The sequence below is a fragment of the Culex quinquefasciatus genome, chromosome 3 (genome assembly GCF_015732765.1).
Source record: "Culex quinquefasciatus strain JHB chromosome 3, VPISU_Cqui_1.0_pri_paternal, whole genome shotgun sequence".
In the NCBI taxonomy this organism is placed as follows: Eukaryota; Metazoa; Arthropoda; class Insecta; order Diptera; family Culicidae; genus Culex; species Culex quinquefasciatus.
Genome location: NC_051863.1, coordinates 30,407,491 through 30,432,086, shown reverse-complemented (window position 1 = coordinate 30,432,086; position 24,596 = coordinate 30,407,491). Strand labels below are relative to the sequence as shown.

The following is a 24,596-nucleotide window of genomic DNA, read 5'->3' as shown; positions in this document are numbered from 1 at the left end:
GAGAATTGGGGAATGTTGCTCGGCCCCGCTAATAATTCCGTGCGGCAGCCATTATTCACGGAAGCAATCAGGATTTTTCGCACAACAGTGTTTTTTTTGTTGTGCGGGGAAAATCGGTTAGAAAAGCGGTGTTTTGGGAGCAGCTGGAAAATTTGCTCCCCGAAAACAAGTCCATAAAAATTGCACCGAGCAAATAAACCTAATTGTACGTGCCAATTAGTTTGCGCCCGGTGGAACTATTTGCAAAACGTGATTCAATTTGGAGCTTGTAGTAAAGGTATCCAAGGTTGCAATTTGGAACCGACTTTCGAAGCAAGGAATTGCGATGGGAGGGTGTCTGCATTGAGCTGATGAAGGATGTCAATGAAGAACCGTGCGTCTCCATATTTTTACTTTTCCTGACCGTCACCAAAAATAACAGTGCAATTTCGACACATATTTTGATGGCAATCGATGGATTGACTAAACACTAGAGCTGTAGAATTTGGCCCACTTAGCAGTCCTCAAGCGTTTGAAACAGGTACAAGCTCGACTACCGTAAACATTTTTAGTTATAACTCGGTACTCCAACAATCAAATTCAATCAAATTTCAGGTTGGATTCGGTGGACCAAATTTGAATATTATAGGCCAATGGAAAGTTAGATAAAGCGGTGCTTAAAGTAGAAAGCTCTGAATATGGGTCTCTTAACCCGGGCAGACGGTAATAACAAAATTCATGCCATTTCAATAACAAATTCTGTTAAAATAACAAAAAGTGTTATGGATTCTTCTTGAAAAATTCATTTTTGCATAAGAGTTGAATAACAGTTTATGTTATCATAACAAAATTTATTATTGGTCTGATATTGATTGAAAGCAAACACAACCTGGGAATAACATTTTTTGTTATGAAAGAATAACTCCAAATGTTATTGGGATGATCGGATTAGTTGTAAAAATAACAAAAAATAATAACAAAGATTTGTTCGAAGAATAACTAAACATGTTATAAGTCTGTTATTACAATAACAGTTCAATAACAAAAAAATCATAACGGCGAATAACAAAACTTGTTATAAATAACATAAAATGTTATTGGCCTAGTATTTTCAAATATCAAAAAATGTTATTCCAAAGTTATTACCGTCTGCTCGGGAATTAAATAACGAGTAGCTTGTTGAAAAAATTATTTTCATAAATACAAAAATAAAAAAATAAACATCATTACACCAAAGAAGCAATATAAAAAAAAAACTAAATACTTTCAATGGCACAAAATTGTGTTTTAGGGTTTAGGTTCTTGAATTCATCACTTTTCCATTATGCTTTTTTTTTTGTAAAATTCTCGAGTTTGAAAAAAACACTTAATTTTAAAATAAAAATGTTCGTTCTAAATAAAAAAAAAGATCCTTCTGGACTAATTAAGATTCGAAAAGTACATTAAATTTCCGATAAAATGAAATGTCTCACGATTTTTTTAAAGTTGAAAAACGAGAAATGGCAGCAGTTTTAAAACTGTTTTTTAACTTTTTTTAATGGCGTTTTTTCAGAATTTTGAGTATGCCATCAAATCGGGTTTCCAATTTTACACAAAAATCCCTGTGACACCAAATTTCAATCTCTTCTCGGTTTCTAGCTACAAGTCACTGAAAAACTTGTAAAATCCAGAAAAATGAAAGGGGTCGTACCGCCCCACCGTCACGAGATATCGAAAAATGGACCTCAGATTCGTGACCAAAATTACCTTTTACAGCCAAGTTTCACAAAAATCGAAGAGGGGTCGAGGCTACTTTTTCTGATTTCGTGTAAGTTTGCGGAGAATCACCCACACCATAAATCATAATTAAATTATAATTTGTGTAGTAGTCAGTTGAATTTCCTTGTTTAACCATATCAGGCCTGATGGGTCATATATGATCTAAAAATCATGGTATGTTCATAAGAATCATATCCCACCATTAACTTATATTTTCTTAATTCAGGCCTTCAGGGTTAAATGTTGATAGATTTATCGCAAAAAAAGTCCAATATACCCATTTTAAGCCTAATAAGCTGTCGTGTTTGAATGATGCTGGATAATCTGGAGTATTCATTGAAATTTACTAAAACCAAGTACACCAACGAGTAGAGCAACTTTTTGTGAACATTTCTGTTTATTTTAACTTTTACTAAAAGTTATTTTATTCCTTTTACAAGCATTCGAAAAAAAAATATTTTCAAAATGCAATCTAATCAGTCGAGTGCATTAACCCACGCCGATTTTCCTATTTTCAGCTTAGTTCTTTTTTTTTTCTTCCAGCGTTCTTTTGGGTCTGCTTTGTGCTGCCAAAATTGATGAAATTTTAAGCGATCACTCACAAAAAGTAGCATTTATAGAGAAAAATTCCTGGCATCACTGGCTCACACAGGCGGCTGGTGGTGTTGATGACCACCTTTTGTTCTTTATTTGCTTTCACTTCTCGCTCAGTTTTCTTCAGCCTTCGATTGGAATGGTTAAACGTCAAAAGACCTGGCGCGTTTGTTTTTTTGATGGTGCAAAAGAACATATTGCCGAAAGTTGGGGGCAGTTTTGTATCGAAAGCGCCGTGAAAAAGCAAGCGAAAGTGACGACATTCATTAAGCGTTTGAGGGTTTCTCGCGTTTGTCACTGAGTGTGCCAACAAAATGACGAGAAATGGTCTCGCAAAATAGAAATTATGTTCAAAAGTGCATTAAATTTGATCTTTTTGGCCAGTAAGTGGCATACATTTGCGTGCTTACTCGAGGCGGTGCTGTTGCTGGTAAGTTTATAGCATGAGCATGAGCATGAGCATGGTTGACTGCCAATGAGCTGCTACTCCGTTATTGACGGATCAGCTGAAGTTACACAATGAACCAACAGATGAGTAGTGGGAGCTAATCATCCTCACTGTATAACCCCTGAAGATCTCTGCTTTGAGTCAATACCGGCGCCCCCCCCAAGGAGATGCAGTACAACAAAGGTAGGAATGTTAGTCCGATAGTTGAAGTTGCAGACTCATCAGGTGCTGTTGCTGGTAAGTTTATAGCCTAAATAGTATTTTTTTTAGCTTTAATCGAGCATCAAACTCTCCATATGACGAACATAGGTGTTTGATTGGAAAGGGTATATTTACCCTATCTTAAAATAATAATTTATTATTGTTACGTTATCGGCTACACTCTCACTGGAATTAATTTAGAATAATAATAAGCAAACATGTAATTACATTTCGTTGTTGTTGTCGTTTTGTGCAGCTCACAATGCCTCATCTTCGGCACTCCCTTCAAATTTAAGTAAGTGCGACAACTGGCCAAAGAGATTTCCGGTCAGAACGCGTTTGACACACGTACATGCCCGACTACCGTAGCCATCTGTAATTACATATAACTCGGGACGTTGGCAACCAAATTCAATCAAACTCCGTGACAATGCTCAGAATGTTCAGCCAACAAAACGTGTTTGTCATTGTTTACATTGCGTGCTCTAGTTTTCGTTTATTCAAGATCAAACAAGTATTTCTCGGAACGTCAAAAAGCGACGTGCGACCGCGAGGTTCAGCCAGCTGAGGACCACTGCACTAGAGCGTTACACTAGAAAAACTTGTATGCAAGTCGTTGTAGAACTTGGCAGATCCTCGTTGAAATATACTACTCGTGCTGAAAAAATCATCTTTTTGCATCATATAAAACTGTCATTCTGGAACGACGAAATAGTCTTCTTTATGTACAAAAAAAAATGAAAAAATCGAATAGCAACACTTTTCAAAATAAATGCCGAAAAGTTCTTCTTTTCAGCCTTCAAATGGGTGCTGAAAAGTTGAACTTTTCAGTACTTATTTCGAAAAGTAATACTTTTCAACATTTTTTTATTCAAACGATTTAATGACAAAATAAATGAACATTTTTCTTACAATCTCACTCAATGGGAATTGAGTTCGATTTGCGATGCCTTTTCGTTGGGTCGCAAAATTTTTCGCGTCCGTCGCAGTGTGTTTTTCGTTTTTTTTCGCGTGCGTGTGTGCGTGTGAAGGTGCGGCTGGCTTTGACTGTCCCGATGACAGCTAGCCAGTTCGATTTGCGATGCCTTTTCGTTGGGTCGCAAAATTTTTCGCGTCCGTCGCAGTGTGTTTTTCGTTTTTTTTCGCGTGCATGTGTGCGTGTGAGGTGCGACTGGCTTTGACTGTCCCGATGACAGTTAGCCAGTTCGATTTGCGATGCCTTTTCGTTGGGTCGCAAAAATTTTCGCGTCCGTCGCAGTGTGTTTTTCGTTTTTTTTCGCGTGCGTGTGTGCGTGTGAAGGTGCGGCTGGCTTTGACTGTCCCGATGACAGCTAGCCAGTTCGATTTGCGATGCCTTTTCGTTGGGTCGCAAAATTTTTCGCGTCCGTCGCAGTGTGTTTTTCGTTTTTTTCGCGTGCGTGTGTGCGTGTGAAGGTGCGGCTGGCTTTGACTGTCCCGATGACAGCTAGCCAGTTCGATTTGCGATGCCTTTTCGTTGGGTCGCAAAAATTTTCGCGTCCGTCGCAGTGTGTTTTTCGTTTTTTTTCGCGTGCGTGTGTGCGTGTGAAGGTGCGGCTGGCTTTGGCTGTCCCGATGACAGTTAGCCAGTTCGATTTGCGATGCCTTTTCGTTGGGTCGCAAAATTTTTCGCGTCCGTCGCAGTGTGTTTTTCATTTTTTTTCGCGTGCGTGTGTGCGTGTGAAGGTGCGGCTGGCTTTGGCTGTCCCGATGACAGTTAGCCAATTCGATTTGCGATGCCTTTTCGTCGGGTCGGTAAATTTTTCGCGTCCGTTGTCGATGTGCAACAACAACAAAACCCTATCATACCATTTCATCTCGATACATCGTAACTCGTCGTTCGCAAAGTTAATCAGTACCTCACTAAACATCAATCATTCAAAACTCGTGAAATCATCTCAAGTTAAAAATTACACTGTTTACCCCTTCAGTTTTAATTACAAATGATTTTGGTTCTATCTTTCCACAGCCGGCTGTCTAAGACTAGACCATTTCATTTAAAATTTAACAACAGATAAACGGGAAATGTCTCATCCGCAGCCTCCGATTGCTTGCCTTGAGAATAATACCAAATACCGTTCAACAAAAACTATGATTTTGGGTCGCATCATCATCTTCTATGATGAATCCTGACCAAACACCCTATCCTACTAACAAGTTTTCAGGTTCCTGGCGCTCGTGGGGTGTAAGCACAGAGTAAATCAGCTGCCCTAGTAGCAACCTGCGCTAACTAACATTCCCGTCCCTTAAAATCGAGGTCTACAAACTGACATGGCGGGCGCCGTTGGTGGCCAATGACTGTTACCTATTCGCAACTGATCTAGCTTTAGCAATCATGGTGTTTTATCTTTTCAGCGCATTCATACATGCTGTTGATAAGGGAAACACCACTAGATCGTCGAAGCCTATAATCAGTAGTGCTGAAAGGATATTACGGTTCTGTTCAGCAACGGAGGGGCAACCATGGGTGATCTCTCATGCTCATGCTCATGCAATGGGAATTTTTGTGAAGGGCAAAAAATGTTGCATGGAACTGGTTGCAAAACTTGATTTTTTCAGCACTAGTTGTATTTATTCAACTCGGTGAATCTCGTTGGATAAATGTACGACTCGTGCTGAAAAAGTTCTCTTTTTGCAACTTGTTGCATAAACTACTATTGCAACAATTCTATCACTTTTCCGACTTCAAAATAGTTTTTTTTTATGGAAGGTTTTTTTAAGTCAAAACATTTCAGTAATTAAATGTATTCTAATATGCTAGTTAATGCAGCAAGTTTGGCGATCGTGTATCTGAAAAACTCAAAAACCTAAACAGTGTCGAAAAGTGTTATTTTGCAAAGCAAGTGTTGAAAAAATCTACTTTTCGACACTCCAATTAATGCATTAATAAACTTTTAAGCACTGTTATTTTGGTGATGAAATGTAGTCCATTTCGTCACTATAGAATGAGAGGATAAGGAAATGTTATCAAGTTCAACTTGAAACATCGTCATCAAGTGAAAAAAATAAAACAATTGTGAAAAGTAGAATTTTCGCAACGTCGTCAAGGGTCTTGACAATTTGTGGCAAACATATATTCCAATAATTACAGACTTCTGGATCATAAAGCTGGTGAACGTAACGTCAATCATGAAAGCAAAAAAATAATTTCAAACATTTTTTGAATTTGTATAACCCTTCACCTTTTTATTTTCAATTGCTTTGTGAATTTGGAATCAGCAAAGTTCTGCTGCATATTTTTCACTCTAGCCACTAACGCGCTGCGAAGCACACTGGTAGAAACGGTCCATCAGGGCGTTTAGCTGTCTCAAATAGTTCGTTACGCCGTTCACCCTGCACGATCCCTCATCCGATGATTTGCACGAATCGTAGTACTGGACCAGTTCGTTACGGGCCGTGTCGGAAATTTGGGTGAAGTGATCGAAGCAGGGTTGGATCTGCAAATCAATTAAATTTATGAAATTTTTAGTAAGCTTGATCAACCCAAGTTGAGCCCTCAAACTCACCTTGGAAAAGTCATCAACGCTGCTGATGAGTGCGAGCACGTTCGTCTTAAAGTTCTGCAGGTAGCGATCGGCATCGCCCCGGACTCCGGACTGCACTCCCGACAGGTTGATGTGGTCCAGAATGGCCAACACTTGGCGGTACGTGTGCTGGGACGAAAAGTAAACCTTATCGTCGACGTGATCTTTTTTTTCCTTTTTCGGAGGTGGTGCCGGGGGTTCCGCTTCACCCCGCATTCCCGGAAGTTTGCCGTTGCCTAAAATTTAGAAAACATATTGAGCGATTCTTTTTAACAGTTGTTTGGTTTTGATACCTTTTCCAGAAGTCGGTTTTTTGCCTGGAATGTACACTGCGACTTGGGAGCCATCTTGAATAAAATTTCAATGGTTTAAGATATTTTTTTAATAAAATTCACAAAAAATACCTTCTCGAGTGTAACTTCCTACGTAGTCATCTGTAGATCAATAAGTATTTTAATTATTTCAAATTAGATAACGTATCAAACTATACTCACAAGGTCTTCCCGGGGAAGGCTTCAACAGTACAAAGTACTTTTTTTGCCCCACGGTCGGTGCAACAAAACTCGTTGCCAGCACCGCCAGTAGTAGAAAAATCGTCGATACCATCATCCTGCCTGTGTTGTGATTACCCTCGCAGATCCAAAACGATTTCAGTACTGTAGCATCCCAGTTCCGGACTTTTTATAGCAGGGGAAAACGTGTTTGTTTTGCCTAGCCGTGTGTTGATTAACCCATTTTTCAATTACACACGTTCGATTTACATAAGCCGATCATGATAAATCCTCTCCAGCAGTGGTCAATAGTGAGTGTGGGTTGGGGGTTTGAAAAGCATTGATCGATCGATTGGCCCTGAAAGTGACAGGTATGACACCTGGACACGTGTTGCATGTCGGGGAGATGACATCCATGTGCGATTTGTTCGACTAGCTGGTTTGCGCCAGGAGTTATGCAACTTAAAAATGCTTCTTAAAAAAATCGCTAATATGTAATACAATTCCATTTTAGAAATTCAATTTTGAGAGATCTTTAAATACAAACCCGTAATCTCCTTACCATTGTGTTAAAAATAAAACAATATTTCACAGAACTTGAAGCGAAAATAAAATCACTCCAGTTTCATAGCTCTTCTAGCATCTCACCCCGTCAGTCGGAATTCCGCCGAAACGGTGGCGGCGCTGATTAAATTTGAAAACTCGTCTCAAATTGTCACCAGCTCCGTCAGAATCCAGCCCCACGAAGAAGTAGACGAAGACGACGGCCAGCATTCGAGCATGAAATACGATCCAGTTATTAAATCAATTAGCCAGGAGAGCTTTTCGGCGAAATTGCTACTCGTCCGAAGAAGTATTAGAAATGGTTGATTTGATTTACTGCCAGACGCCAGAGAGCACAAACGGGCTTGTCATTAGGAAGACACGCGCGCGCGCGACAGTCAGCAATCCTGGTAAATACCTGGAATCCAAGCTCGAAAGCAAAGGTCAACAGGGGAAGGTTTCACTTGGACGATTCTTTCAAAGGTTAAGCATCTGTTATTAACTGGGTGCGCGTGCACTGACATGGGAAAAGCAACAAGATTAGCTGTGTTTTGAAGAATGCTTTTGTGCTCCAGAAAGAATTTAATGGATTTTTTACGAAAAATGACGACTTGTACATAGGGATGAAGCAATGATGCAAAGTGAAGGTCATAGAAAAAATACACAATAAGCTTTATAAAAAAAAAACAAATATGATCAATGTTCCACCAAACCCGGAAATGGATTTTACTTATATGTTTTGATTCTGCTCAAACTTGGTGAGGGCCTTCCCTATGACCAAGGAATTTTTTTTTGTAATTGATTCACCCATACAAATCTCCATATAATTTTTTCAGCTGTTCATGCAAAGATGGTACGTAAATATTCGAAAATCTGTAAAATTCTAAGATTTTTTTTATTGATTTGGTGTCTTCGGTAAAGTTGTAGGTATTGGTGAGGACTATTCAGGAAAAATAACTACTTGGAAAACATTGATTTTTAATAAACATTTTTAACAAAAATTCTATTTCCCAAAATCCGTGTCTTAAATTTTTGATTTTTATTATATATGAGCAATTCTCTACAAAACCGGCCGATTTCGACCATTTTTATTTTTTGTATTTTTTGGTTTGGCTCAAACTTTGTGGGGGCCTTCCCTATGACCAAAGAAGCCATTTTGCATCATTAGTTTGTCCATATAAATTTCCATACAAATTTGGCAGCTGTTCATACAAAAATGGTACGTAAATATTCGAAAATCTGTAACTTTTGAAGGAGTTTTTTGATCAATTTGGTGTCTTCGGCAAAGTTGTAGGTATTGTTAAGGACTATTTAGAAAAAAATAGGTACACGGAAAAAAAAATTTCCCGATTTTTTTATTAACTTTTTTTTCACAAAAACTCAAATTCCCAAAATACGTATTTTTTGATTTTCGAGATTTTTTGATATGTTTTAGGGGACAAAAATCCGCATCTTTTGAGCTATAGAGAAACATGGTCAAAAAATCTGCCGCCGAGCTATGATTTTTTGAAAAACTGGTGATTTTTGGAAAAAATCGAAATTTCATACATAAAATTTTTTTGACCTCATTTTTTAATGCAAAATTGAATTTGCAATCGAAAAGTACTTTACAGATTTTTTGATTAAGGGCTCCGTTTTCAAGATATAGCCACCGAAAGTTTGATTTTAGCGAAATATTTGCAGTTTTTCAATTTTTAAAAATAGTGACCATGAGTGACCATTTCTAAAAATATTTTTTTTGAAAAGTTCAAAAAATTTGCTATAAAATTGTTTAAGAGACATTGAAGATTGGACCTCTGGTTGTTGAGATACAGCGGCTTAAAGAAAAAGAAACATGAAAATTGAAGTTTTCTAAGTCTCACCCAAACAGCCAACCATTTTCTAATGACGATATCTCAGCAATTAATGGTCCGATTTTCAATGTTAATACATGAACCATTCGTGAAATTTTCCGATCTTTTCGAAAAAAATATTTTGAAAAAAATTAAATCAATACTAGCATTTTTAATGGGCATAATATTCAAAGTTTGGCCCTTTTAAAATGTTAGTCTTGATTTAATTTTTTTCAAAAATTTTTTTCGAAGAGATCGGAAAATTTCACAAATGTTTCATGTATTAACATTGAAAATCGGACCATTAATTGCTGAGATATCGTCATTAGAAAATGGTGGGCTGTTTGGGTGAGACTTAGAAAACTTCAATTTTCGTGTTTCTTTTTCTTTAAGCCGCTGTATCTCAGCAACCAGAGCACTATGGGGTTTCAGGCGGCCATAAATCGAAAAACCGACATACTCTTATTATTTTTTGGTATTTTTTTTCGAAAATAAACATTCTAACTAAGAAAAATCCGGAGTTTGAAAGTTGTAGGTTCAAAATTCACTGAATTGCAGACCTTCAAAGGCAAAAATGGTAAGAAAAAACATGTTTTTTGACAAAAAAATGATTATTTTTCATAGTTGTACTGTGTAGCTGTTATTGTATTTTTTCCTGCATCATTATATATATTCAGAATGGTAATTGATTCAACTTTTCAATAACATTTTACAAAACACACTTTTACAGACTAAAAAAAATAATAAAAATCAAAAAAGTTGGATTTTTATTCAAAATTTAGTTTTTTTCAACTTTGTTAATGGAGTACTTTTTTTGTGTGCATTTGTGCGATCTGAAAATTTTGCAGCTTAAAATTTGAACCATGTCCTAACTTGTCTCCAAATTTTAAAGTGCACTTATGTGCACTTTTGAGTTATGCCATTTTGAACATTTTGATTCTTGCAAGAAAAGTAATGATTTCGCGTATACGCTTGGTTAAAATCGCATTATTTACCTGCGGAGGCAGAAATGACGTACCTGCTATGTATGTTTTGAAATTGATTTGATATTCATGACTTTGTTGGTAATTAGGTACGTTTAATAAAATTAGAAATTTCTATTCAAAGTATTTTACAGTAACGATTCGTCGAATATTCATATCAGTTCGTTGTTGTGTTCTTTTGAAAGTATGGATCATAATACCGTAGTGTCCCTGTACGATATAACGAAGCACTATTCTGAAAACGTGAGAACTGCTTTCGAGTATATTTGTAAGAATTACAACATTGCAGAAGTTCATATTTTAAGTAATCTAACGACAATCGCTTACGTAGTGATTTTGATTCAGAAGAATTTATCGTGGAAAACGTGAATTTTGCAAGTGGATCAACCAAAAACGTGGACGAGAATCCATACAATGTTCCATAAAATAAACCGTCTAAAATTCTAAAATACCGCAAAAATCCAATTTTAATTGGAGAGGAAGGGGGAGGGTCTTCAAAGAGAGGTGGATTTTAACTCAAGAAAAAGGGGAGGGAGATTGAACGTAAATCAGAAACTTTAACATAGCATAAACCGCTATTCCGTGCATTAAATAGACAGAGCAAGAATATTAAAATTCACCACTTTAATGCATGTAGCCTCAAATATATGAAAAAATCGAAAATTAAACTTTTTTTTTTGGAAAAATATCAAAATTTATTTGTTTTCATTATACTAAGTACAAACAACACAAAAAAGTCACAAAAAAACAAAAAAATATTTTTGGCCGCTCGCTTATATGGAAATACCCCATAGTGCAGAGGTCCAATCTTCAATGTCTCTTAGACAATTTTATAGCAAATTTTCTGAACTTTTCAAAAAAAATATTTTTAGAAATGGTCACTCATGGTCACTATTTTTAAAAATTGAAAAACTGCAAATATTTCGCTAAAATCAAACTTTCGGTGGCTATATCTTGAAAACGGAGCCCTTAATCAAAAAATCTGTAAAGTACTTTTCGATTGCAAATTCAATTTTGCATTAAAAAATGAGGTCAAAAAAATTTTATGTATGAAATTTCGATTTTTTCCAAAAATCACCAGTTTTTCAAAAAATCATAGCTCGGCGGCAGATTTTTTGACCATGTTTCTCTATAGCTCAAAAGTTGCGGATTTTTGTCCCCTAAAACATATCAAAAAATCTCGAAAATCAAAAAATACGTATTTTGGGAATTTGAGTTTTTGTGAAAAAAAAGTTAATAAAAAAATCGGGAAATTTTTTTTTCCGTGTGCCTATTTTTTTCTAAATAGTCCTTAACAATACCTACAACTTTGCCGAAGACACCAAATTGATCAAAAAATTCCTTCAAAAGTTACAGATTTTCGAATATTTACGTACCATTTTTGTATGAACAGCTGCCAAATTTGTATGGAAATTTATATGGACAAACTAATGATGCAAAATGGCTTCTTTGGTCATAGGGAAGGCCCCCACAAAGTTTGAGCCAAATCAAAAAATACAAATAAAATCCATTTCCGGTTTTGGTAGAGAATTGCTCATATGTATTAGAAGACAAAATCCCTCATCATTGTTATCCGAGCATTCGTTGGTGAAGGTTGTCTGAATCAACATGACTCGTCGCGTCCCGGCGCAAAACGCCGGCAATATTGCCCTACCTGCGGCTCAAGCAGGCAAAAAAGTGGGAATTTCCAAAAGGAAGGTTGAGGCCTCAACTGATGGCCAAAAACCGGGAATTTCAAAAGGAAGGTGCTTTTGGAAGTGACATCGAACAGCAAAAAGACGAAAAAGAGCGACGGTACTGTACCGATGGATGAGGAGGAGGAGAACTCTTCATCGCACGAGGAGCAGCTATTGAAGAACAACAAGTTTGCTGGACTGCCTGACGAGGACCAGGTAGCGGAAGCAAAGGAGAATGAAGTGAAACAGCGAAAGGAGAAACTGCCTCCTTTTTATGTGCGGCAATCAGCAGCAACGATCGACTTTCGAGCGGGGCTGGTTGAACTCATCAAGTCTGGGAAAGTCCTAGGCAACATTCGTCTGTGTCAGGACGGATTTAAGGTGCTGGTGCAATCCAGGCAGCACTATCAACTGGTCAAGGATTACTTGACCGAAAACGAGGCGGAGTACTTTACCCATGATGTCGTCATGGATAAGCCGTACAAAATCGTCGTCAGAGGTCTGTACGACATGCCAGTGGAGGAATTAGCTGCCGAGCTAAAAGTTTTGAAACTGGATGTGTTGGCCGTGCACAAAATGAGCCGACGCAACAAAGACATCAAGTACCGTGACCAGCTCTACCTGCTGCATTTGGCTAAGGGATCGACGACGCTTCCTGAGCTGAAGGCAATTCGAGCGGTTTTCAACATTATCGTGTCGTGGGAGCGATACCGACCAGTGCATCGTGACGTCACACAATGCTTCAACTGCCTGGGCTTCGGGCACGGAGGTAAGAACTGCCACCTGAAGCGTCGTTGCGCCAAATGTGGTACCGATGCGCACATCACATCCCAGTGCATCCAAGATTCGCTGGTGAAGTGCCTCAACTGCAACGGTGAGCACTCGTCAACCGACCGAAAGTGCCCCAAGAGAGCTGAGTTCGTGAAAATTCGGCAGCAAGCATCGACGAAGAATCAGCCTCAGCGTCGTAGAACTCCTCCAGCCCTGGTGGAGCAAAATTTTCCACCTCTTCAACCGCGACGCCAGGTCCCGAACTTGGCACCGTTGCCGTTGGATCCCAGGAAGAGAGCTGAGATGAATCATCCACGGCCGGGTTCCAGCCAGGAGCCGAGACCGCCACCACCGGGCTTCAGCCAGGAGCCAAGACCAACCCAAGAACCAGCAGTTGAGGAAAATGGTAATGATCTTTACACCTCAACCGAACTCCTCAATATTTTCAAACAGATGTCCGCTGCACTGCGTGGATGCAAAACCAAGACCCAGCAGATTGAAGTGCTGACCTCGTTCGTCATCCAGTATGGATCGTAGGTCCCTCAAGCTGCTGAATTGGAACGCTTGCTCCATTAGGAGGAAGAACTTAGAGCTGGTGGATTTTCTTCGCGAGAAGGAGATCGACGTAGCTGCCATCACGGAAACTCATCTGAAGCCCGGTGAAAAAGTTTATCTGCAAAACTACAAGATCGCGACGCAGCTCGACAGGACCACCTCTGGAGGAGGAGGTGTGCTTGTCGCTGTTCATCGTGATCTCAAGCCACGCCGGCTGCCACACTTCAAGCTGGACATCATCGAGGCCGTTGGGGTGGAAATTCCCACTTCGGTTGGCCCAGTACTCTTCATTGCTGCATACTGCCCACGTCAGGTGAATTCCAGAGATGGTTCAGCAGCAAAACTGAAGAGCGATATCCAGAAGCTGACACGGCGGAGCGCAAAGTACATCATCGCTGGTGACCTCAACGCGAAGCATGAAGTTTGGGGCAACAGCAGGAGGAATCGGAACGGAGTGATTCTGCACAACGATCTGCAAAACGGATACTACAACGTTGTGAGTCCGGATCGTCCAACGAGGGTGGCTCGGTCTGGGAATCACTCAATCATCGACTTCTTCATTACCAATATGGCTGAGAACGTGGCTCATCCTGAGGTGTTTGAAGAGTTGAGTTCTGATCACTATCCGGTGGTTGTGGAGGTTGGAGCTTCCGTTACTCCGCAGCGGCAACCAACCCGGAAAGATTACCACAACGTTGACTGGCAGCAGTTTCAGCAAGTGGTAGACAGCAACATCGACTATGATCAACACCCGGAAACTTCTGCTGATATTGATCGTTCGCTGGAGGTGATCCAGCAGGCTATCAACCAAGCAGAGGCTGCCAACGTTCGGGAGGTTCCTGTTAATTTTAAGGTAACTGATATTGACGTAGATACTAAACACTTGATTAGACTTAGGAATGTTTATAGGAGACAATATCAACGGACTGGGGACTATGACAAAAGATTTCAGTTAACAATTTGAACAAAATCATACAAGACCGACTTGACAATATCAGAAATCAAGAATTTTCAAAACATGTAAGCCAGCTTGGGAATTATTCAAAACCATTTTGGAAACTTTCAAAAGTTCTTAAAAACAAACCAAAGCCTATTCCTCCTCTTATTGTTGAGGATTCTCCTTTGATTACATCCGAGGAAAAGGCAAATGCACTTGGGCTTCATTTTGTTAGTTCACATAATCTTGGCGCTTCCATGACCAGCCGTAAAGAAACATCAGTTGCCAATAGTATTTCAACAATCAATAACTCTACCTTTGAATTTCCTGCAGATTCCCATGTTTCTGGTGAGGAAGTCAAAGTTGCAGTTAAACAAATGAAAAATATGAAAGCTCCAGGCTTTGATAACATTTTAATCTAGTGTTGAAAAAACAGAGTGATCAGTTCTTTCAACATCTAGCCAATATTTTCAATAAATGTTTGCAACTTGGTTACTTCCCCACCAATTGGAAACTGGGCAAAGTCATACCAATTTTGAAGCCTCAAAAGATCCAACATCGCCAACAAGTTATCGTCCCATTAGTCTTTTGAGTAGTCTGTCCAAACTCTTTGAGAAGGTCATCTATTCAAGGCTTTTGGATTTTACCAACGATAATAATATAATTTTGAACGAGCAGTTTGGCTTCCGAAAGGGACATAATACTGCTCATCAGCTTACGAGAGTAACTAAAATCATCAAGCAGAACAAGCTTGAGTCTAAATCAACTGCTATGGCTTTGTTGGATGTTGAGAAGGCTTTTGACAATGTTTGGCATGATGGTTTGATACATAAACTGTATTTATACGGTTTTCCAATGTATCTTATCAAAATTATCCAGCACTATCTTTCGGAGAGATCGTTCAAGGTTTTTCTGAATGGGATTGCTTCTGGATTATTCAACATTGATGCTGGGGTTCCCCAAGGAAGTATTCTTGGCCCACTTCTGTACAATATTTTTACATCTGATTTGCCTACTCTTCCTGGTAATGGTGTGTTGTCACTTTTGCTGATGACACTGCCGTTATTTATAAGGGTAAAATAACCAGATATTTAGTTGGCCGTCTTCAGAAGGGTCTTGACGTTCTTTCCGAATACTTTGGCGACTGGAAAATTCGCATAAATGCAGCCAAAACTCAAACCATCATTTTTCCACTTTCCAAATCGGCCAGATTTGTCCCAAAGGATGATGTTTTGATTAAAATGAATGATGTTTCGATACCCTGGTCAAAGGAAGTTGTCTATTTAGGTCTCATACTTGACTCGAAACTATTGTTTCGGCAGCATGTAGATAAAATATTGAACAAGTGCAGCATTCTCATCAGGTGTTTGTATCCTTTAATTAACAGAAAATCAAAGCTTTCTTTGAAAAATAAGTTAGCAGTTTACAAACAAATAATTTACCCCGTTATTGAGTATGCAGTACCTGTTTGGGAGTGTTGCGCTAGAACTCATAAATTGAAGCTCCAGCGTGTCCAAAACAAGGTACTCAAAATGGTTTTGAATGTTCCTGGCTGGACAAGATCAAGTGAGGTTCATGAATTAGCAGAAGTAAAAATGTTGGATCAGAAGATTCAAGAAAAATGTTTGAAATTCAGGGAAAAATGTGCTATTTCTGAATACCCCTTGATTCAAGGATTGGTTTAGTTTATTGTAAGTTTAAGTTAGTTTTAGGTTAGGTTATGTTTTCTTAACATTTTTTTTTCCTCATTGTACCTAGTGTTACAAAAATGATAAATCATATACTTTTAAAGTTAAGAAAATGAACAGTGTTTAAATCACGAAAAGCAAACTAAAGCTGAAGAGCCACAGCTGACCACTTATTATGTAAACCAAATGTAATTATTATAAGAAAGATTCAATAAAGTATATTTAATTCAAAAAAAAAAAAATTCAATTCAAAATCCCTCATCTTTTAAGCCATTCAGAGGTATGGACCAAAATTTTTACGACGAGTTATGTTTTTTGAAAATAGTGATTTAATTTTAATTAAATTCAGTTTATTTCTTTAGTTTATCGACTAACAATAGCTTTGGGGATCCTTTCAGCTGTGTATAAGGCATTTATCACAATGGATGCAAATAAAGTTGGTTGTAAAGGAAACAGAAAACAGGAAAACAACTCGCAAAAAAACCTGAATTGTGAATTTCTTGTAAAAAAAACATAAATTTTGTTGTTAACATTTTTTGACCTCATTTCAATTGAATTTTGAATCGTAAAGTACGGGGTATAATATTGAATGTTTGGCTATTTTGAAATGTTAATTTTGATTTTAAAAAATAAAAATATTTTTTTTTGAAGAGATTGGAAAATTTTATGAATGTTTCATATTTTAACAAAATCGGATCATTAGTTGCTGGGATATCGTCATTGGAAAATAGAGGTTTGTTCATGTGAGACTTAGACAGTAAAAAAATGTGTAAATTTGGAACGTGTAATTTTGGATGGTTCAATTTTACCTCTTCTATGTAATTTTACCTCAATTTAGACTGAAAAAGTGACAATACATCAGAAAAGTGGAAAACCACACATTTTTAGAGGTAAAATCACACTTTTTTCTGAAATAAAAGATGTACTTCTTCCCAGATTTAATATTGTGTTCAATGATATTGTGTTCAATGTGTACAAAACTAAAATTTTCCTGTTTCTTTTTCTTTTATCTGCTATATTTCAGCAGCCAGTTGTCCAATCATCAATGTTTCGTAGACGAAATTGAAGGAAATTTTCTGAACATGGACACTAAATATTTTGAAAAGTAAAAATAAACCGGAATTTGCAGTAAAAAAAATTAACTTTAAAGTTACAGATTTTCAAATATTTACCATTTTTGTATGAACAGCTGAAAAAATTATATGAAGATTTATATTGCTGAACCAATGACACAAAAAGGCTTCTTTGGTGATAGGTAGGGTTAGTAAAATTTCACGATTTCGCGGACAGCGTGAAATCCGTGAAATTTTGCTTGTATGTTTTATGTGGAATTGTAACAATATTTCTTAAAATAATTTATCAAACTCAAATAGGAATAAAAATAATCTTAGTAATTACTACAAAGTTAAGCGGTTTAATTACTAATATAGGGTTTGTGATTTTTGACGATTTCGCATACGGCTTAAACTTCGTGAAATTTATCAATTTTCTCAAATATTTTTCTAAATAGCAAAATAATAAATATTTGATCCATAAAAATTATTTAGGTAATTGAAAAGCTTGATATGAACCATTTGAAGAATTGTTCAGTTTTTCAGTTTTTTTAGAAACTAACTAAATTTAGTAATACTTTCATTTGTTGTAATACAAATTTTGCTGCTACTTTATTTGAAAGGTATTGTTTCAATAGAAATTCAAATAATCCAGCTTTGTTTTGTTCAAAATAAAAGGAAGAGTATTTTTTATTTTCAAACAACCTTTTAAAAACATTTCCGATTTTTTTCTTAGTCCTGTTTAATTTGACCAATATTTGATTATTTGGGTGGATAATTCCCGTTAAAAATAAAAACAAAAACACTTTTTTGTTTTCTATTCTCTTTTTGAATTAAATATTTCGATTTTGTTAGAAATCGTATTATTTTTGCCTATTGATTTTAAATTATGTTTTTGATAAGTGAGATGAAAACTTCAAAAATATTTTTAATGGGCTTAGGCCGTTGCAAATATTTTCAAAGTTTCTGTCGCCCCCCCCTTTAAAACCGCTCTGAAAAATCAGGGGGCAAAAAAATATATTTTTTCAAATAACTTCTAATTTTTAAAGGAAACATCTAATCAACTGGAAACAATTTTTAACGCATTTTCCCGCTTTTTAAATCATATTTTGTTGTCTGAGATCGATATTTTATTTTCATTTTTTGTGAAATTCCAATGTACAGCACCGTACAGCATCGGCGAAAAAAAAAAATTTCTTCAATACTCTAATATTTGAAAAACTAATGATTGCAAATATACTGGGCAGGTGTAAAATGCATTTTAAAACACTTTTTTTTTATTCAAATGTTATTACCATGGCTTGTTGTTTAAATTTTTAATTTTTTTTGCCCCCTCCCCCCCCCCTCGACTTTGGCCAGAGTCGAGGGACCTAAACTTCAAAAAATATTTGCAACGGGCTTACTGTCGCAAAAATTCCGATAATTTTACTCATTTTGGCTGAACAATATTGTTTAATCTTACTTTGATATGAAATTTAATAAAATGCAAATCAGTGAGAACTTTTTATATTTACTAGTCGAATATTTAAAAAAAAGCAGTTCAGTAAATGAGAAAATGCATACCCTAAAGAGCTCATCCATAAATCATGTGGAACTTTTTTGAAAGTTAGGAGAATTTTGGTTTTAGAGAAGTTTTTTTTTATAGTTTATTGAATAATAATATAAAATGAAGCATAACAAGTAGTTTCTGTGATTTAAACAGAAGATTGTCAGAGTTATTTTAACATTTTCACGTTCCGCGAAATTTGCGTGAAATTTGGTGTTTTGAAATTGAGGTCCCCGTGAAATTTACAATTTTCATGCGTGAAAAATCACTAAGCCTAGTGATAGGGAAGGTCCCCACAAAGTTTCAGCCAAGTAAAAAATACAAAAATAAAATGGTTGAAATCGACTGATTTCGTAGAGAATTGCTCATCTGTGACTGTTGACAGCATGTTATCAGAATTAAATGGAAAAAGACTGAAATTAATACAAATTTGAGAAAAAAATCCAACAATTTCAATAATTGCCTCAAGACTCTTTCCTGAGTTTCCCTAGTTTTGACAAAATCTGAGTAATTTTTGCAACAGTGCGTAGATCTACATCATAGTTTAACTATGATTTGCATAATAGTTCAATCCACCCTGCGCGTTCTTTAGTTCTTGTTTCCAACATCCATTCTGGCGATTGAGTCCAAGACTTTCAAATCGATCGGCAGTGGCAGCAGGAAAGTCGCCCCCGGTGCTGACTGAGACGTTCCCAGCAGATTCCAATCAAATATGAAATGCCATTCGTGCCGTCATATATTGTGGCTCTGTGTGAATGTTTATATCCGGCTCGATGATATTGGTGGTGGGGATCCGGGCCAAGTTCGGTGTGCCCCAGATGCTGTGGGGATCGAATTTGAAATTTCACATGAAATTCTCCACATATTTCAGGGGGCGATATGGACTAGTCCTAGCAGTACGTACTACTATTGGTGGTGACGGGTGGTGGTGGTGTGACAAATATTTGTCCTATTCACTCACACTTTCGGGCAGAAACTCCGCACACATTCACCCGCACAGTAACACTGAAAATATGTAATATGGGAAACGCACTGGAATCGTAAATTTCGCCCGGGTTTCTCTAGGTCGGAGCCGAGAGTCGGGGGCAAACGTGGCCAGAGGGCTCGAAATATTGAATATTGATGAGTTTGGCAACCGCTTTGGCAGCGTTGACGGCGGTGGTGCGATGATGACGAAGATGAAGACGACCGGCAAGGAAGAAGCGGAAGAAGCCAGGCAATAATGGCGTTCGTTGGAGGAGCAATAAGCTTGTAAGCTTTCCGGTTCAACCTAATTGAGGGATTTTCGTCTCGTCGTACGAGGTGGACGTTGGAAGGGCCGGCCTCTCTGCACGGGAATTTTCGGTCCGGGGTCATCGTGTTTTAATGCGGTACGGTTGAAGGAGGGAAATTTATGGCTCCGAAAGGGCGACTTTGGCTGAGAGTGGGCGTTATTTAATGTGCCTGGCGAACTAATTTCTTATATTAATTAATGTAATCTTAATTGTTCATGATTATACCGTTCAAGAATGGAGAAAATTATAAGGATTAGAAGAAACCATGTCATTTCATCTTAAGTTTTTGATACAAACTAGCCTTCTTTAAATCCTAACAATCACTGGAAAGAAGAATCATCTTGATTGGTTGAATTATGCCCGAGAACCATTGAGTTGAAGTTACCGTTCCAACTTTTTTGGGAGGCTTGGGCGTCCGTGTAAGTTGTACATGCGTTGGGCGTTCCAGTGTTAATAAATGGTCCATTTTCAAACCTTTGTAGTTCTCTTCGTTATCGCAAATAGAATTTTCTTTGGATTTTTTTATTGGAATACAACTAAGTCCATGTCTACGTTAAAATAAGTCATTTTGCATCATTTGGGAGGTTCACCGATTGTCCACGCTTAATACAAAACAGATTTGATTTGTATGGAATATGTCTACGAGGGAGGGAGGGGGGATTTATCTCAAGATTATTATTTTTGAAATAAGTGTTTTTTTAAAGGCGTTAAAAAAATGTGTGTAATTCTCTACCAACTCACACGAAATCGGGAACAGATGCCCCGACCTCTCCTAGATCTGTGTGACATTTTTTCTTAGAGGTAACTTTTGTCCCTGATCACGAATCCGAGGTCCGTTTTTTGATATCTCGTGGCAGAGGGGCGGTACGACCCCTTCCATTTTTGAAAATGCGAAAAAAGAGGTGTATTTCAATAATTTGCAGCCTGAAACGGTGATGAGATAGAAATTTGGTGTCAAAGGGACTTTTATGTAAAAATAGAAACTCGATTTGATGGCGTATTCAGAATATCGAAAAAACTTATTTTTCATTAAAAAAACACAAAAAAAGTTTTAAAAACTCAGCCATTCGTAAATCGTAAAATTGCTTGCATTTTCGTAAAACTTCGTCAATTTCAACTCTCTTAGTTGCATTTGAAAGGTCTGTCAAAGCCCTTCATTATGTGCTATTGACATCCAGGATTGGTTTCACTTTTCTCATCACTTTTGCAAATTACTGTTAAAAATTGATTTTTTTAAAACCTTAATAACTTTTTGCAGCAGCCTCCAACACCCATACTCCAAAAGGTCAGAATTTAGGGAATTTCATGGTCTTTACGCCTACGATAATATTTTTTTGGCCAATCGCAGTTTTCCTCATAGTTTTGTTTTTATTTTTCTATAACAAACTTTTTACAACGTAAGTTTTTTCCCTGTAGGCCCTTTAGCGGCACTTTTTCCCGTAAGTTTGAAGTACTGATGTTGTAAATTTGATTGGAGAAAAGCCATTTAAAATAAATTAAAAGAATGTTTAAGAATTTGTTAAAAAAGGGGTAAAACGGCTATTCGCCTAGTTGATATAACATTTGACGTACACCCAAAATTCAGAATCGAGATAATCGTTCTCTCAAAATTTATTGAGGGCTCAGTGCCAAAATCGATAGAATAATGATACCAACTCACACCATCATAACAAATGAGTTCATTCGTTAGTTGAATCAATAAATCTCCAACAAGTGTCATACATCGACTTCTGACTTCTCCATGGTCACCAAGCTGTGGTGGCCGAGGCAGCTAAGTCATTGGATTGGTTTGTCAAAGGTCTCTGGTTCGATTCCCGTTGTCGACACTTTTGGTTTTTTGTTTGACGGATGAACTTTTTTTGCAAATGAACCTCGAGAGAATAGTTCTATCGCCCATCTCGAGCTGTGTTCTCTGCGTCCGTGAATGGTATCACTATTCTCTCGTCTCGAGACCATCATTCTCTTGGACTAGCGCTGCCAGTTTTGGGTGTATGAATCACAGGGTCACGGTGTGTTTCCTAGAACAAACTTAAGATAAAAAATTCAGCAAGTCTGATATTTGGCACCATGAAAGAAGGGCTCATTCCCGACATTTTGTGGAGTCCGGCGTAGGGTAAATTAAATATTTTTCTTTTTTTAAATATAATTTATACATTTTATCATATGTGATTTTATATATTATTAGCTTTAAACAAATAAAAAAATCATGTTAAATTTTTAAAAAGTCAGAATTTAATCTAAAATTTGTCAAAACAAGTTTTGTTTATAAAACCATCGATGTATATTGCATTTTAAGCTGTATTCGAAGCACAAATCATAGCTTACACATTTTTTAATGAAGTTTTTTCAACTGAAAATGCCTATTATTTAAAAAAAAAATCTAAAAATTTGTTTCAAAAACACATTATATTTATTCTTTGAGCAATTATCTACCAAAACCAGAAATGGATTTTATTTGATTTTTTTTTTAAATTTGGCTCATTCAGTTAAAATATTATTGAGTGTCCAATCACAATCAATGACTTTTCAGCTCAATTATAAATATTAGCAATTTACATTTATTCATGAAATATTTCAGCTTTCGCTATTCAGTGATTTCAAATGTAGGAGATCCTACATGTACAAAAGGGAAAAGGGATACCTTAAAACTAACTTATAAACTATATAAAGAGTGGAATTGCCTCAAACTTTGTGGGGGCCTTCCCTATGACCAAATAAGCTATTTGCGTCATTGGTTCACCCAAACAAGTCTCCATTCAATTTTGACTGCTGTCCATACAAAAATGGTACTTACATATTCAAACAGCTGTAACTTTTAAGTGAATTTTCTGATCAATTTGGCGTCTTGGGCAAAGTTGTAGGTATTGTTGAGGACCTTTGAGAAAAAATAGGTATACGGAAAAAAAATTGCAGATTTTTAAATTAACTTTTTTTCACTAAAAATCAATTTCCCAATATACATATTATATTTTTTGATTTTCGAGATTTTTGGATATGTTTTAGAGGACAAAAATCCGCAACTTTTGAGCCATAGAGAAACATGGTCAAAAAATCTGCCACCGAGTAATGATTTTTTGAAAAAAATAGTGATTTTTGGAAAAAAATGGAGATTTATGCAAAAACAAGTTTAACATTATTTTTAAATGCATAATTGAATTTGCAATCGAAAAGAACTTTATAGATTTTTTGATAAAGGGCTCCGTTTTCAAGATATAGCCAGCGAAAAATTAATTTTAGCGAAATATATGCAGTTTTTCGATTTTTTAAAAATAGTGACCATGAGTGACCATTTCTAAATTTTTTTTCAAAGTTCAGAAAATTTGCTATAAAATTGTCTAAGAGACATTGAAGATTGGACTTCGGGTTGCTGAGATATAGCGGCTTTAAAAAAAGAAACACAAAAATTGATGTTTTCTTAATCTCACCAAAACAACCCACCATTTTCTACTGACGATATCTCAGCAATTAATGGTCCAATTTTCAATGTTAATTCATGAAACATTCGTAAAATTTTCCGATCTTTTCGAAAAAAAATATTTTGAAAATTTCTAAATCAAGACTTAAATGGGCGTAATATTCAATGTTTGGCCCAAAAAATTCATAACTCGGCGGCTGATTTTTTGACCATGTTTCTCTATGGCTCAAAAGTTGCGGATTTTTTTTCCCTAAAACATATCAAAAAATTTAGTCAATAAAAAAATACGTATTTTGGGAAATTGAGTTCTAGTGAAAAAAAGTTGATTAAAAAATCTGCGATTTTTTTCCGTGTACCTATTGTTTTTTCTCAAAGGTCCTCAACAATACCTACAACTATGTCGAAAACACCAAATTGATCAGAAAATTCAGTCAAAAGTTACAGCTGTTTGAATATTTACATACCATTTTTGTATGGACAGCAGCCAATGACGCAAAATAGCTTACTTGGTCATAGGGAAGGCCCTCACAAAGTTTGAGTCAAATAAAAAAATACAAAAAATATAAATGGTCGAAATAACCGATTTCGTAGAGTGTTGCTCATTTCTGTTTTCAAATATGATTTATATATATTGTTTTATATGTTTTTTTTATAAATTATGAGCTTTCAAAAAAATAAAAATAAAAAATCATGTCAAATTGTTCAAAAGTCAGAATTTTTCCTACAATTTGTCAAAACAAGTTTGGTTTATAAAACTATCGATTTATATTGCATTTTAAGCTGTTTTCGAAGCACAAATCAATAACTTACACATTTTGTACGAAATTTGTTGCATGCCTTCAACTTTTTCGATTTTTTCTTTAATTTTGTTTCAAAAAAAAACATATTATTTATTATTCAAAAACTTTTTTTTACCTACGAGAGTATTGCAGAATTGTCCAAAGAGTCCTGAAATGTATTCCGTTGTTCGATTCAAAATTATGTTTATTGAGAAAATCATTGCATTATAAAAATAATGAAATAATACTGCTCATCAACATTTTCTGAACTAACATTTTAAACTTTCCAAAATTTTATGAAAAGTTCTTTTTGATTGCCCTTTAGGTAAGAAATTTATTGAATTAGTTTACGAATTAAAATTATCTTAGATTAAAGAAATTACAACGCTCTAGAAGCCTACATTTTCAAAAGTTGTCTGTTTGCGATTTGAATTTAACTGGAAGACTAAAATTTCCATCCTGTTCCGTACATATTTAATTTGCACTCTTCATTTTTGCGGAAAAATCAAAGTCACCCCGTTTTACAGTTTTT

At 36.4% G+C, this 24,596-nt stretch overlaps 2 protein-coding genes across 3 annotated transcripts in view; one reads left to right on the top strand and one right to left on the bottom strand.

The window, feature by feature from the left end:
- Nucleotides 1–24,596, top strand: part of LOC6048694 (dopamine D2-like receptor) — a 533,595-nt gene that overhangs the window by 9,476 nt on the left and 499,523 nt on the right. The gene's annotated exons all lie outside the window — the stretch shown is intronic.
- Nucleotides 6,197–7,171, bottom strand: LOC6035043. Its single transcript, XM_001845231.2, has 5 exons — nucleotides 7,017–7,171; nucleotides 6,927–6,956; nucleotides 6,816–6,869; nucleotides 6,505–6,758; nucleotides 6,197–6,435 (listed from the first exon to the last, which is right to left on the bottom strand). The coding sequence occupies exons 1-5, from the start codon at nucleotides 7,129–7,131 to the stop codon at nucleotides 6,244–6,246; spliced, it is 645 nt and encodes a 214-aa protein (XP_001845283.2). The 5' UTR covers nucleotides 7,132–7,171; the 3' UTR covers nucleotides 6,197–6,243.